The sequence below is a fragment of the Pygoscelis adeliae genome, unplaced genomic scaffold, assembly GCF_000699105.1.
Source record: "Pygoscelis adeliae isolate BGI_AS28 unplaced genomic scaffold, ASM69910v1 Scaffold170, whole genome shotgun sequence".
NCBI lineage: Eukaryota > Metazoa > Chordata > Aves > Sphenisciformes > Spheniscidae > Pygoscelis > Pygoscelis adeliae.
In genome coordinates this window covers 2,003,939-2,015,584 of record NW_008824002.1, presented here as the reverse complement: position 1 = coordinate 2,015,584, position 11,646 = coordinate 2,003,939, and the positions used below count along the sequence as shown (strand labels likewise).

Sequence of the window (11,646 nt, the reverse complement as noted above, 5' to 3'; positions counted from 1 at the left end):
CGTGTTTGTTTTACATGCTCTCAGGGTCCCTGGGCAAGTTTTATAAGTGTAATGAACCGAGAAGTTATCTGGTCATTGTTTACCCCAAAATAACAACAAAATGAACTATGTGCAAAAGTAGCATAAAGAATACTGAAGAGGGAGAAGTATACCCATGTGGAGAGAGGGGATGGAGTGCACTGCAGAGAAAGAAGGTGAGGTTGCTGGTCTAGGTATACTATGCTGGGGAAAAGACCATTTTCAGCAAGGTGGTGAAGTTTTCACAGCCTAGGGAGCAACATTAACTAGTCAGAAAGGTCCATTTTAAATCCTGAAATTTATTTATTACTGTTGAACAATTATATTTAAAAGAAGAATATATAGAATGGATGGTCATGCTCACCAAAATTTGTGTATTCTACAGAAAAGTCAAGAGGTACCTTAGAGTCCATCCTGTGCTTACAGGTGCAAGACTTACAAGGTTTTTTTGATATGTACATATTTTCTTTACAAAATGTCCAAGAAAACTCTTGGGGGAAGTCCAATATAAATGTGTTATGGGATGGTTGTTCCTGCATTTAGGTTTGGGGTATTTGTGGGGAAGAGCCTTTTCTTTGCCTCGTGTGGAACTCAGATGATTTAAATGTCTATAGACTTATCTTTGGTGAAGGACAATCCTGATAAGCTGAAGTAACGACTTTTGCTTACTTAGTTATGTATTTTCAGGACTGTAGAAAAGTGGAAGGAATCAAAAATGTTGTTTTGATTATTAGCATGATTCTGCTACTATAATTCTTCTACAAATAGTGTTTTTAACAAAATGTTATTCCATACTGCAGAAGACTTTAAAATGCCTAAGAATTTTCTTTCAGGTGATGCTAAAATTTTCAAATGTTTCTGAAAAAATAAGTCCAGGGACGCTAGACATAGTATAACACACTAAATGAGGGATAATTTATCTTCAAATTACAATGTAAATAGCTAAAACAAAATTGTCACTATTACTTCACTGTTTTAGCTTGTTTGTTCATTTACAGTTATAGGGCACTTATTACAAAGACATCTTGGATACATCTGCATTGTACTAAAAAGATTTATGGAAACCAGTTATTGAGGTCATGTGTTTAGCCCTCCATGTGAATTGGTTGTATTGAATGAGTTAGGCATATAAGTGGGGGTGGAAAATGTCAATATGTATGGTCTTATTTTACTGGTAAAACCCTAGATGACATGTCAAGTTATTAATTTTTTTTTTTAGTATTTTAAAAGATGTCAATTTCTAATACCTTAATTATGAAAGTCTCTAGGGGGACTTAAAAATGCTTACTATATATTTTTCAAGGTAAGAAAACCACCTTCATTTAGTCTTTGTATGATGTTGGAAAAAATACTTCTCTGAATTTTATGAATGTTAATAAGCCAAACTGTGTTCAGACAAGGTCTTGCCTCTTAAGTAATGTTTTCCTACTACTTCTCATTCTTTGAGACCATTATGTAGATCTTGTGATGTCACAGTAATCTCCATGGCAACACAGATGTCATTAAGATGAAGGATAAGCAAAGCTGTCTTTATTCAAACCATTCATTAAAATAATTTTTTTAAAAAAAGGAATAATAAAAAAAAAGTAGTTAGGAAAAAAGCTTTCATCTTTGAATGTTTTCCAAAATAAAATAATATGAGAACTTCTACTTTAAAAATAAAATGAGGGTGATTTTTTCCAAATAAAGATCTTTTCTGTCAGCTGTTCTGATGAAGTACCTGCCTTCTAGCTTTCTGTACTAGAGACACTGCAAAGTTGAACTGCTGCAACAAGCTAAATTTTGTTGTTGCCACTACTGCTATGTTCCAGTTTTGTTTATCTATACATTCTTTTATAGTTATATATATTTATAAACTATATTTATAGTTTATAAATACAGATCTTGAATTTCACAGGAAAATTTCCTAAACACATTTCTCTTGTTCAGTATATATGAAAGGGTCATAAAGAACCCTAAGTGGTATTCTAGTCTGAAAAGTATTCATTTGCAGTAAATTTGCAAAACAGTTATTCTTTACAACACTTTTTCAGATTGGGTTTTTTAACCATTTTTCAGCTTAACTTGGTTTTAAGGTAACATTATAAAGAGCTAAAGTAAAAGCAACAAGTTTGAAACTTTACTCAATTTTATTTCTTTTTTTTTTTATGTAAACTAGTCAAGCTCGCTACCATACTCAGTCTTGTAACTAGGTAAATTTTAAAATTAACCACACTTTTTAAAACAGTAGTCTGTACTAAAAAAAAAACAAACAAACCTATGTGAAGATCATAAGGTGTATGTTTCAGGTGTTGACTGAACTGACTTTCTCTGGAAGCAAACCTCCAGAAGCTAGCTAATTTCAAATTATTCTCTGTGGGTTTTCTGGAACTTCTTTTGAAGTGCTCTCAGTAGTCAGCTATAAATTACCAGATTAAGGCAATCTCTGATCTGGATTGTATTTGCATAAGAAATAAAGAAATCCCTGAGTATTAAGTAGGTAAAGTACTATAGTCTGTCATCTGTAAGGATGCTAACTAAACATGTTCAAAATACTGAAGAAGTTTACTAAAGCTTTCAGCTGGAGTTCAAATTAACTTTCACGCATTTGTAGCAGGAATTATCTGAAGAGTTAATACACTGTAAACGTGATTATCCTATAATTTTAGTGTCCTTCACACAGACTGGTTAGTCGTCAGGCGTTCTCTGTCTGGCTTGCTGGGTTCTTCCCTGCTTTACACCCTCCTGCTGCAGCACTGGGGTTATTGCCCTTGACACTGTGATTCGTCTTCCCCCGCAGGCAGTGGGTAGGTTGGGTCCCAGATCAAGCAAAGGAGCTGCAGTGATGTTTGAGGCTTTTTCCTCTTGTGAAACGCTCCCCCAAAGTATTATTAAGTGGCACGTACTTAGCTGTGATGTTGCGAGTCCCTTCCCTGACACATGAGCTGTTGTATCAGAGACTGTAAACATCTAAGCTATCATATGACACTGGATAAGTCTAATCATCCTTATCCATGGTATGTAGTGAGCTCATGTCTCCAGGATTTGCAAACAGTGACAGGCCTGCAAATGCCTCTTCAACTCATATTCCAGTTGTTAGCATCTCAGCTTTCCTTTCAACTGAAAAGCATTTCTGTAAAGCAACTATTTCTCTTGCTGAAAAAAGTGCTATAAATATAGTAACATTGTGAGAAATAAAGAAGTTTAAAAAAAAAAGGTGAATCTATTGATTATTTTGATATGTAGATGACTGCCACGTTTTAATTAAAAATAATATTTAACACAAGTCAAAGAGCAGCTTGGGGATTCACTTGCATACTTACTTTTTTCTAAAAGACAGGCACTAATTTGAATGAGAATCAGAAAAGTCAGCCTATGTTATACAGAAGATGAAATTAGACGATAAAGATCCTCTGTCTTTCAGTTGACAAACCCTTGCTTTCATAGTTTCCAGTGTGCAGCTTTAAGTGTGGGGAAACCCACTGCTGCCTTCCCTCCTTGCATCATCCCCAGCGGAGGGCTGTTCATGTTAGAGCTGCTCTGCATGCATGAAGGGCTCTGTCTTTTTTTTTTTCTTTTTTTCTGAGGGGTCAGAAAATGGCCATGCCAAATTTAGTTTTTGTCAGAACACTTAAGCGTTCCCCTAGGGATGGCTTGTGTATGTACACACACTTCTAAATTGTAACTTTCTTTTTTTTTTTTCATCCCTGGCAAGGGCGAGTTGAGTGGAGGAACAGTCCGGGTTTCACAGCACATTCATGTGAAACCTAGCTTGGTTAGAATAAGCCATTAACAGGGGCTGATGTTTTAATTCTAATTTGGACATACCAAAATGAAATGTGGCATTTTTTTAATAAAAAAAGATACAGGAGGAGGAACTTGAGTGAATCCCTTACTATCTCCCTAAGCAGCAGGTAGAAAACAGTTCCCATTTTTTTCCATCTAGACTCGAGATAACTACTGCTCCACAACATTTCATTCAGGAATTCATTGTGACTGGTTTGCTTTAGAACTAAATCTAATGCGTTTTGGCGTTGTTGCAAGTTAAATGTTGATTATTACATCAAGATTTGACTTTGGGATTTGTCAGAGACCAGACATTCTGCTCATGTTTGCTTCTGTATCAGAGAATAATTGATGCAGTGATGGAAAGCAGCTGCTGGTCACGGCTGAGGTCATAGCGCTGGTATGAGGAAGCAGTGCTGTGCAACATGTGCCGGCGGGACGTGCAGCAAATGGTCCGTCCAGAGGAACGGCGGCTCCTCTGTGCTCCGAGTTTGAGCAGTGAAGGGTAGAGGGAAGATGGGAAATGCAGTAGAGAGCATTTGAACGTAGATAGCGATGGTAGTAATAGCATGTGAAGGGTGGGTGCTACCCAAGAGCAAACGGAGACTTTTTGCGTTACATAACTTCAAATTCTAAATATGCTTAACACAGTACCTCTGTACTTAATTTTGGTAGTTTTCTGTGATTTCCTAAATGTAGATGTCAACTGGAGCAATGTAACTTTCACAAAAAGATTTTGGACATACTGGGTTTATGTAACTTAAGATCTGTTTTTATCATGAATATGTTAAAAGCTTGGGAAACTGAACTGAACTCAAACCTTGTGCTTACAGATTTGTTCAGGTACAGTCTAGAAGAGAAAAGGATTAATTTCAGGGACGGTGGAGGAGGGAAAACATTTACTTTAATCTCCACGTATATTTAGATGTCCTGTACCAGCAAATACTGCACAGCAGTGATCTTAAGCCATAGGCTTTTTTGTACATCCCATTTGAAAACTTCAGAAGAAAGGTTTTGAATATCTGATTACTAGAGTTTTGGCATAAATAATTTCAAGAATCATGCGTTACATTTCTAGTTTTAGTATCTGGTAGAAGTTTTTTTTGAAAAAAGCAAAATTTATATGGAATTTATTTGCTTGCATAAATGTACCGTAGAAAATTCTAAGAACTTGAGAACCAAGAAAATGTGTTACTTGTTCTAGAGCAAGGAAAAATACATGTCTAAATGGAGTGTGCTTTTTGACTTAAAGGAAATGCCAATTAAATAGACTTTATTCTAAATCAGCAGCTTCATTCCAAATACTGCATTTGCAAATACATAAAACTATAACAATATTTTGCACTTTAAAATGTGCTGAAGAATACGTACGATATACATGACCATACTTAGTGGAGCTTTCTTTGTGAGTCTTAGATGTAGCTTCACTAAGATTTGTGATTCCTATGTGAATTAATTATTACTTTAAGCTAGTGCAAGGTGGTGAATATCAAAAGAAATAAAGGCTAAGATTACATGATAGGAGAGAAGATGAAAGTTTTGCATGTCCTTTTTGAGAAACAGTTGTCACCAGTGAAATTGGGTTTTCTGTGAGCGATCTTTGATCTTAAAGAGGAAGGAAGAAAAGGGCTTTTCACTGAAAAACCTTTTCTTGGTGGTCGTCGTCAGTGGAGTTTTCTTCAGATTCTGCATCACTTTTGATGAATGCGTTTACATTCCAGTGCTGAGAAATAACTTTCCATTTGGGAGCTGGCCTGACGTGAAAACAGGAATGTGGAGGCCCCAGGCGAGGGGACAGGGCTGAATGCTGATAGGGAAATGCTCCCTCTTCAGTAGCTGCCGCCTTTCCTGCGAGCTTTGAAAGGAGCATCTGTGTGCACGTACGAGTATGTCTGGGGACCTGGGGAAATAGATGGGTCACGTCTGGAGAAAACTGCTCTGTCCTCCAGTGTCATGGTAATAGTAGAAAGGATAGAACGAGTCACCTCAATACCTGGAAGTTTTTGGTTTGTCTCTATGTGTAAATGCTTATAAAAATTAATTGTGTTGCTTGTATCCTTAGGTGTTTCAGTTAATTGAGGTACTTGTTGTTTTGGTTTATTAGTAAATCTAATAAATTTGAAGGGGAAGAAATGCAGTCAGCAGTCTTAAATTATTCTCTTGTTGCTGTTTGTTAGCCACTGCACTAATTATGGTTTTATAATTCTACGGGTTTTTTTAATGAAAACTGAAAATATAAACTTGGGAAACATGGAAACGCTTAGCTTTCACTTAAAACTTGTCTTCTATTAACCAGCATGTTGTAAACTGTAATACATCTGTTCTTTAGCCAACTGTGTATGTTTTGAGTATAATGAGTTGTAAAATGAGATATGTAGTAAGGTACACTTTCTGAGAAGGGAACTGTCATCTACAGTCAGTGTAAACTCAATTTTAGAATGCATTAGAATGGAAATGAAGTTGTAAATTACTTATATGGAATAAAATACCTGCTTTTAATACACCTAGTGACCAAAAGTGGTGTGTGATTTTTTTTTTTTTTTTTTAGTACTAATGAATTTATTTGGAAATAATGCTTTTGAATAGTCAAACAGGAAATTAGACTTTTTGTCAGTTGCTTCAGGGAAAAGTATAGCTAGGGAGCGGTTGTTTGGGGACAATATATAACCTTGTAAGAGGTTTTGGGTTTTTTTCATCATCCACTTTCAAAATTGCTACTGTGAAGTGGATTCCTGCAAATGAAATTGTCTTGTGCATCTTTAAGGTTTTTTAAAAGTAGATTTGTATTCACATCATGCATTCAGTAGCTTTATGGGGAATAAAAGTAACTGTGACAGAAAAGGACTCCAGAAGTGAAATTGCCTCTAGGACAGGTACTGAGGAGAGCATCTGTGAAGTTTAATACTTGGGGAACCTCAAGTCAGAGCTTATGTGGTAGCAGGAAAAAAAGTGTTGGAAAAACTGCTGCAAAACAAGGTTCTTTGGGGAATTTAGGTGAGGTAGCAACATCCTAACCAGGCAGCCTTCTGGCCATCTAAATTTACTGTTACAACCTCTACGTGTCATACTGACAGCCACTATCGAAAAGATAACTTTTAAACTGGCTGAGCTTCCTTTTGGTGAAATTCTCTCATGCGCATCACCGATTTAGAGAAAATAGCTGCAAAGCTGGGATTCTCTCAGGTGCATCACTGACTTAGTAGTTGCTGGTTTTAGGAGTTGAAATTAATAAGGCTTAGGTAGGAGAGAAGATTTTATCTTAATGTAATAAGACAATTTTGGTTGAAATTATTAAGGAATAATATGATAGAACCAAATGTGAAGTGTATATTATGTAAAATTCTCTACTGCGTTTTAAACACAAAAATGTTGTTTAACCTTAAGCTCCCTAGTGAAGTCTCATATCCACAGGCTTATTTCACACTACAGTAAGGGAAGGAATAATTTGTCAAATCCCTGGTCCATTGAAATTGGCTAATAAAGGTTTTCTATGTTCTACTTTAGCTAGCCAGTGCTCATGTATGTAGGCTTGTGATAAATCTGGGTAGTTAAACTCACTTTCTATGGTAAGTCTGGTCTAGCATCAAAATTTGGAAAGAACAGTGTCTAGCAGAAGTTACTAAAATAGAGCTGGTATTATGAAGATAATCTGTCAACCTTTCCACTGAAACTTTATTTGCTGCTACTGTTTCTTTGTGATACCTAGGATCCTTCAAGCCAGCTTGCATGCCAGCTTCTGGTCCCTCGTATGAAGCTCTTCTGGTATTTTATAAAAGGCTTTACAGCTTGGGCTTTTTGAACAGCTCAGTAAACAGACTGTATTATGTGTTGGGTATTTGCTTCTTTTTATTGCTTACTGGTATTTTAAGTAACTTATTTTCAATTAAGTCAAGCTTGTTTGGTGGCTTCCTCTGCCTAGTGGCTGGTTACTGCAGCTAAGGATTTCAGGTGGAGAAGAGTGTCACTGAAGTCCTTTTTCTTTGGTCTTTGCCTTTTGCTCTTGTGCAAAGCTCTGAGAAATTAATTCTGATAAGACTTACTGACTTTGATATCAGCCTTCTGATGGAAACAGTGGGATTGGCAGTGCCCTAAGATACCAGTAGCTTCTCCAAGTTGCATGTCAACAGGTATTTGTGTGACCATGTGTAGGTATCAAAGTGTGGTTCTGCAACAGATAGTATGCAATACCGTGATGGATGTTCTACCGTAGTCAGAGTTGGACGCTTCTGAAGTGTCCAGACGTAGTGGACAGTGATAAGAGAATTTCCTGATTTTCACTGATTATATGAATTCCTCACTGATGATGAATTTTTGGCAGCAGATTGGAAATCAGGAGGCTTAGCTGGCGTGGCATATCTGAGAAGAGAAATGCAACACTTGAAAGGTCATTTGACTTTCTTCTGTCTTGATTTACTTGTCGTCTTGCCTACAATACTTCACAAAGATTACAGAATTTGTTTGCAGCCCGAAGTGCCTTGTGATCTTTGGTCTAAGATAATGTATACGTGTGATGCACTGTCTGTTCTGATAAATTTTGTGCTGTCATAGGAATCTGAGCAGTACAGCGATGACATGGTTATTTGCTGCAAGAACCAGTGTGTTACTGGGAACAGAAATCAAGAATTTTCTTTATAGTAATACAGTGCACACCTTCTGTCTCAATATGTTGACTACCTGTTCTCTTGTGCTGAAGGGTAAAATCCAAACAAGTTATTCAAGAACAGAAAAGCACATCCAAAACACAGCTTTTTCTTTTTACTGTGTTTGCTAAGCTTTTGGATGTCAGCGGTGATTAGCAACGGGCAGAAGTTTAAAGTTGATACTTACAGACAGCAATAGAGGAAGAAGAAATGGTGGAGTGGAAAAGTGTATATGCATTTTCTGTTGAAACGAGCATTTGCTGTGAGGCTAGAAATTGGGCTGGCAAAAAATACAGCAATAGTGTATTCTAGACCAAAACCAATGGTTAGGAAGAGGGGGACAAGGATCTGCAAGAGGAAAGGGAATATTTTTGTGTTTCTTTTCAATTAGAATACCAAATAAGTGGACTTCCTAATCACCATTTTTTGCACTGTTGTTTTTCAATCAATGAGTTGATTTACTTTCTCCTTTCTCTCCCCCTCCTTTCCTTTTTTTAAGGAAAAACTGTGTGTATGGATCAATTTAATGACCAAGAAAATAAGTTTGTCACTTTTGCAACAGTCTAATGAATCAAGATAAAATGGCTTCATTTTCTGGTATCTTTAACAGTAGTTGAAATTGTATAAAATTCAAGATGGCATTGTAGAGTAAAGCACCCTGTGTTTTGTTGCTGGACTATAGGAGGAAGCATGTGTTTGCCTCTAGGAAAATATGCATTTTGTCGAGAGACTTCTTTATTGAATGTTTCTTTTCAAGAGGCTTAGTATTCTGGAAAATTTTTTCTATTGTAGAAGTCCCATGTACCATTAAATGCGATTATTATTTTGATGAATAAGCACAGCTGGCATTTCTTTTCAATATCTGACTACCGCCTTTTTGAGCTATAAACGTGCTGTTGTCAAGAGATTAGCCTTTGAGGTAGCAAGTTAAATTGTTCATTTCTACTAATTGCCAGGCGGGACAGGGGAATAGATATAAACTGGCTAGATATGCTGTTCCAAATGGTATTTGAACTTCTTTAGTTTGCTTAAATAAAGCTTAAAAAAAGTTACTTTTCACAAACATTGTAGCTTAAGCGTATCACCATGACTGTGCATTACAGGATTGGTTAAAATTCAGATTTTACAATTTTATTGAGTCTGGTTTGTTTTTCATAAACTTATTTAATAGCTGTTGCCCTGTGAGCTTCAGATAGGAAGACTTCCCATGCCTGTTGCACAGTGCCGGGTTGAAGAAAGGGAAAGGCTAAATAGTTACATTGGCTCTTGGCAAATTTTAAGGCAGGTTTGTTACAGCAGGCTACAAGAGGGATCCTGAAGTTCCAGACATTTTGTCATCTGTCCTGCCTTCCTCTCTGTGACAGTCTGACATTGACCTGGCAGGCTTAAATATGAACTACCTGGAGCGGGAAGCACACACCCCAGAAACAAACTTTAGCTGGTTGTCTTTTCTTCTACTCTGGTGGCATATGATTAAGGATGTAACCGTAAAGGTCTTGTATTTCACTGAATTATGTACTGGTTCTCTGCACTCCACCATTACTGCTGCATTTCGAGGATTCTTTGCAGTTAAGCCTGCAGAGACATACATTCATTTAATACAGGCAGAGCACTTCAGAAACTGAAACTAAAATAGCTTTCTATTTCATCCTACAGGAAGAAAAATAGTATCATGCTTAATTATTGCACTAAGGTGGGAATGTGTCATGAAAGGCAGAACAACCTTTTGTCCTCATCTATTCAATCTGGGAATACTCTCACGTTCAGCATCCTTATTTTATTAATTTACTTTAAGTAAAAAAGAGCTAATTGAAGTTGATCAGCCTTTTCATTCCTTCCTTGGAATGCTAGTCAGCTTTCTTCATAGAAATGCAGATAGCTTAGGTAACTTAATACTGTAATGTCAGAAGATACTAGATCAAACTCTGTCATGCAGTTCAGAATTAACCATGCCTCTTCAGTAGACAGCACTTGATTGACACTTGTTTTGGTGTTAATAGAATTATTTAGCAAATACTGTTAGTAAACTATGCAAATAAATACACAGCTCTTGGTGTCCTTAGGTATCAGTTACTTGTCGAAGGACATATACATGAAACTTGTATTGTGCACAGGTATGTACATTTTTTCTATGCTTTACAGTATCTGGAGAAGATGTAAATATGCTTATGGATTGTGTTATAGCTCCGATTTTTGTTCTGATTGAAGTATTTTTGTTCTTCAGCTTTGGCAAGCGTTCTGCAGGAAGCTTCAGGCGTGGCTGTGAATGCATTGTTTTAGAGCCATCTGAAATGATTGTGGTAAGAATATTTTCATTCAGTTGCTTTCAAATTTTACAGACCGGCTTTGGTAATACTTCAACTTCCAATGAAACTTAATTTTTTCTCTTTTGCACATGACCTTTTTATAAATCTAAGATGTCATACATAACTTTCTTGCCATTCTTTGCACACATACTTCCATTGTTTGAGTGATAAAGGCATCTTTTATATTGTTACATTTACTTTTGCAGATTTCTTGTAAAACTAGAGTTTTCTTGTGCTAGCAGAATAGCGGAAGTTTGTGGGGTTTTTTTAAAGCTGCTTTATTATTATGGGTAAGCACAGATGCTTTAAAGTATTAATCTCAGGTTAGCTTAAATAATTAATAATTGATTGAATTAAATTTATTCTCAGCTGTCTGAGGTTTTAAGAAGCAGTTTGAACATTTTAAAATTCTACCGACTTTTCTGGGTGAAGCTTATTTCATTAGCAGTATCTGCTGTAGTCCAGTGGCAGAAGACCATCATCTCTGAGGGTTCACAGGCTCAAAAGTTTATAGTTGCCACCTCAGGGTGCTTCAATAAGTGCTCAAGCTTCACCGCCCAAGCTGCAGAAGGCAAAGGCGGGGATGGGGAGAATGAAGAGCCACCCACTGTGGGAGAAGAATTTGAGACCATCTAAGGCACCTGAAGGTGCATAAGTCCATGGGACCCGATGAGATCCATCCTCAGGTCCTGAAGGAACTGGCAGATGAAGTTGCTAAGCCACTATCCATCGTATTTGAGAAGTCGTGGCAGTCCTGTGAAGTTCCCACTGACTGGAAAAGGGGAAACATAACCCCCGTTTTTAGAAAGGGAAAAAAGGAAGACCCAGGGAACTACAGGCCAGTCAGTCTCACCTCTGTGCCTGGGAAGATCATGGAGTGGATCCTCCTGGAAGCTATGCTAAGGCACATGGAGGAC

At 37.0% G+C, this 11,646-nt stretch overlaps 1 protein-coding gene across 1 annotated transcript in view; it reads left to right on the top strand.

Annotated features, from left to right (window-relative positions):
• Window positions 1-11,646, top strand: part of RAPGEF2 (Rap guanine nucleotide exchange factor (GEF) 2) — a 134,053-nt gene that overhangs the window by 27,758 nt on the left and 94,649 nt on the right. The window contains exon 4 of the mRNA XM_009325162.1: window positions 10,648-10,723. Coding sequence (XP_009323437.1) covers window positions 10,648-10,723 — 76 coding nt within the window. The remainder of the gene's footprint in view (window positions 1-10,647; window positions 10,724-11,646) is intronic.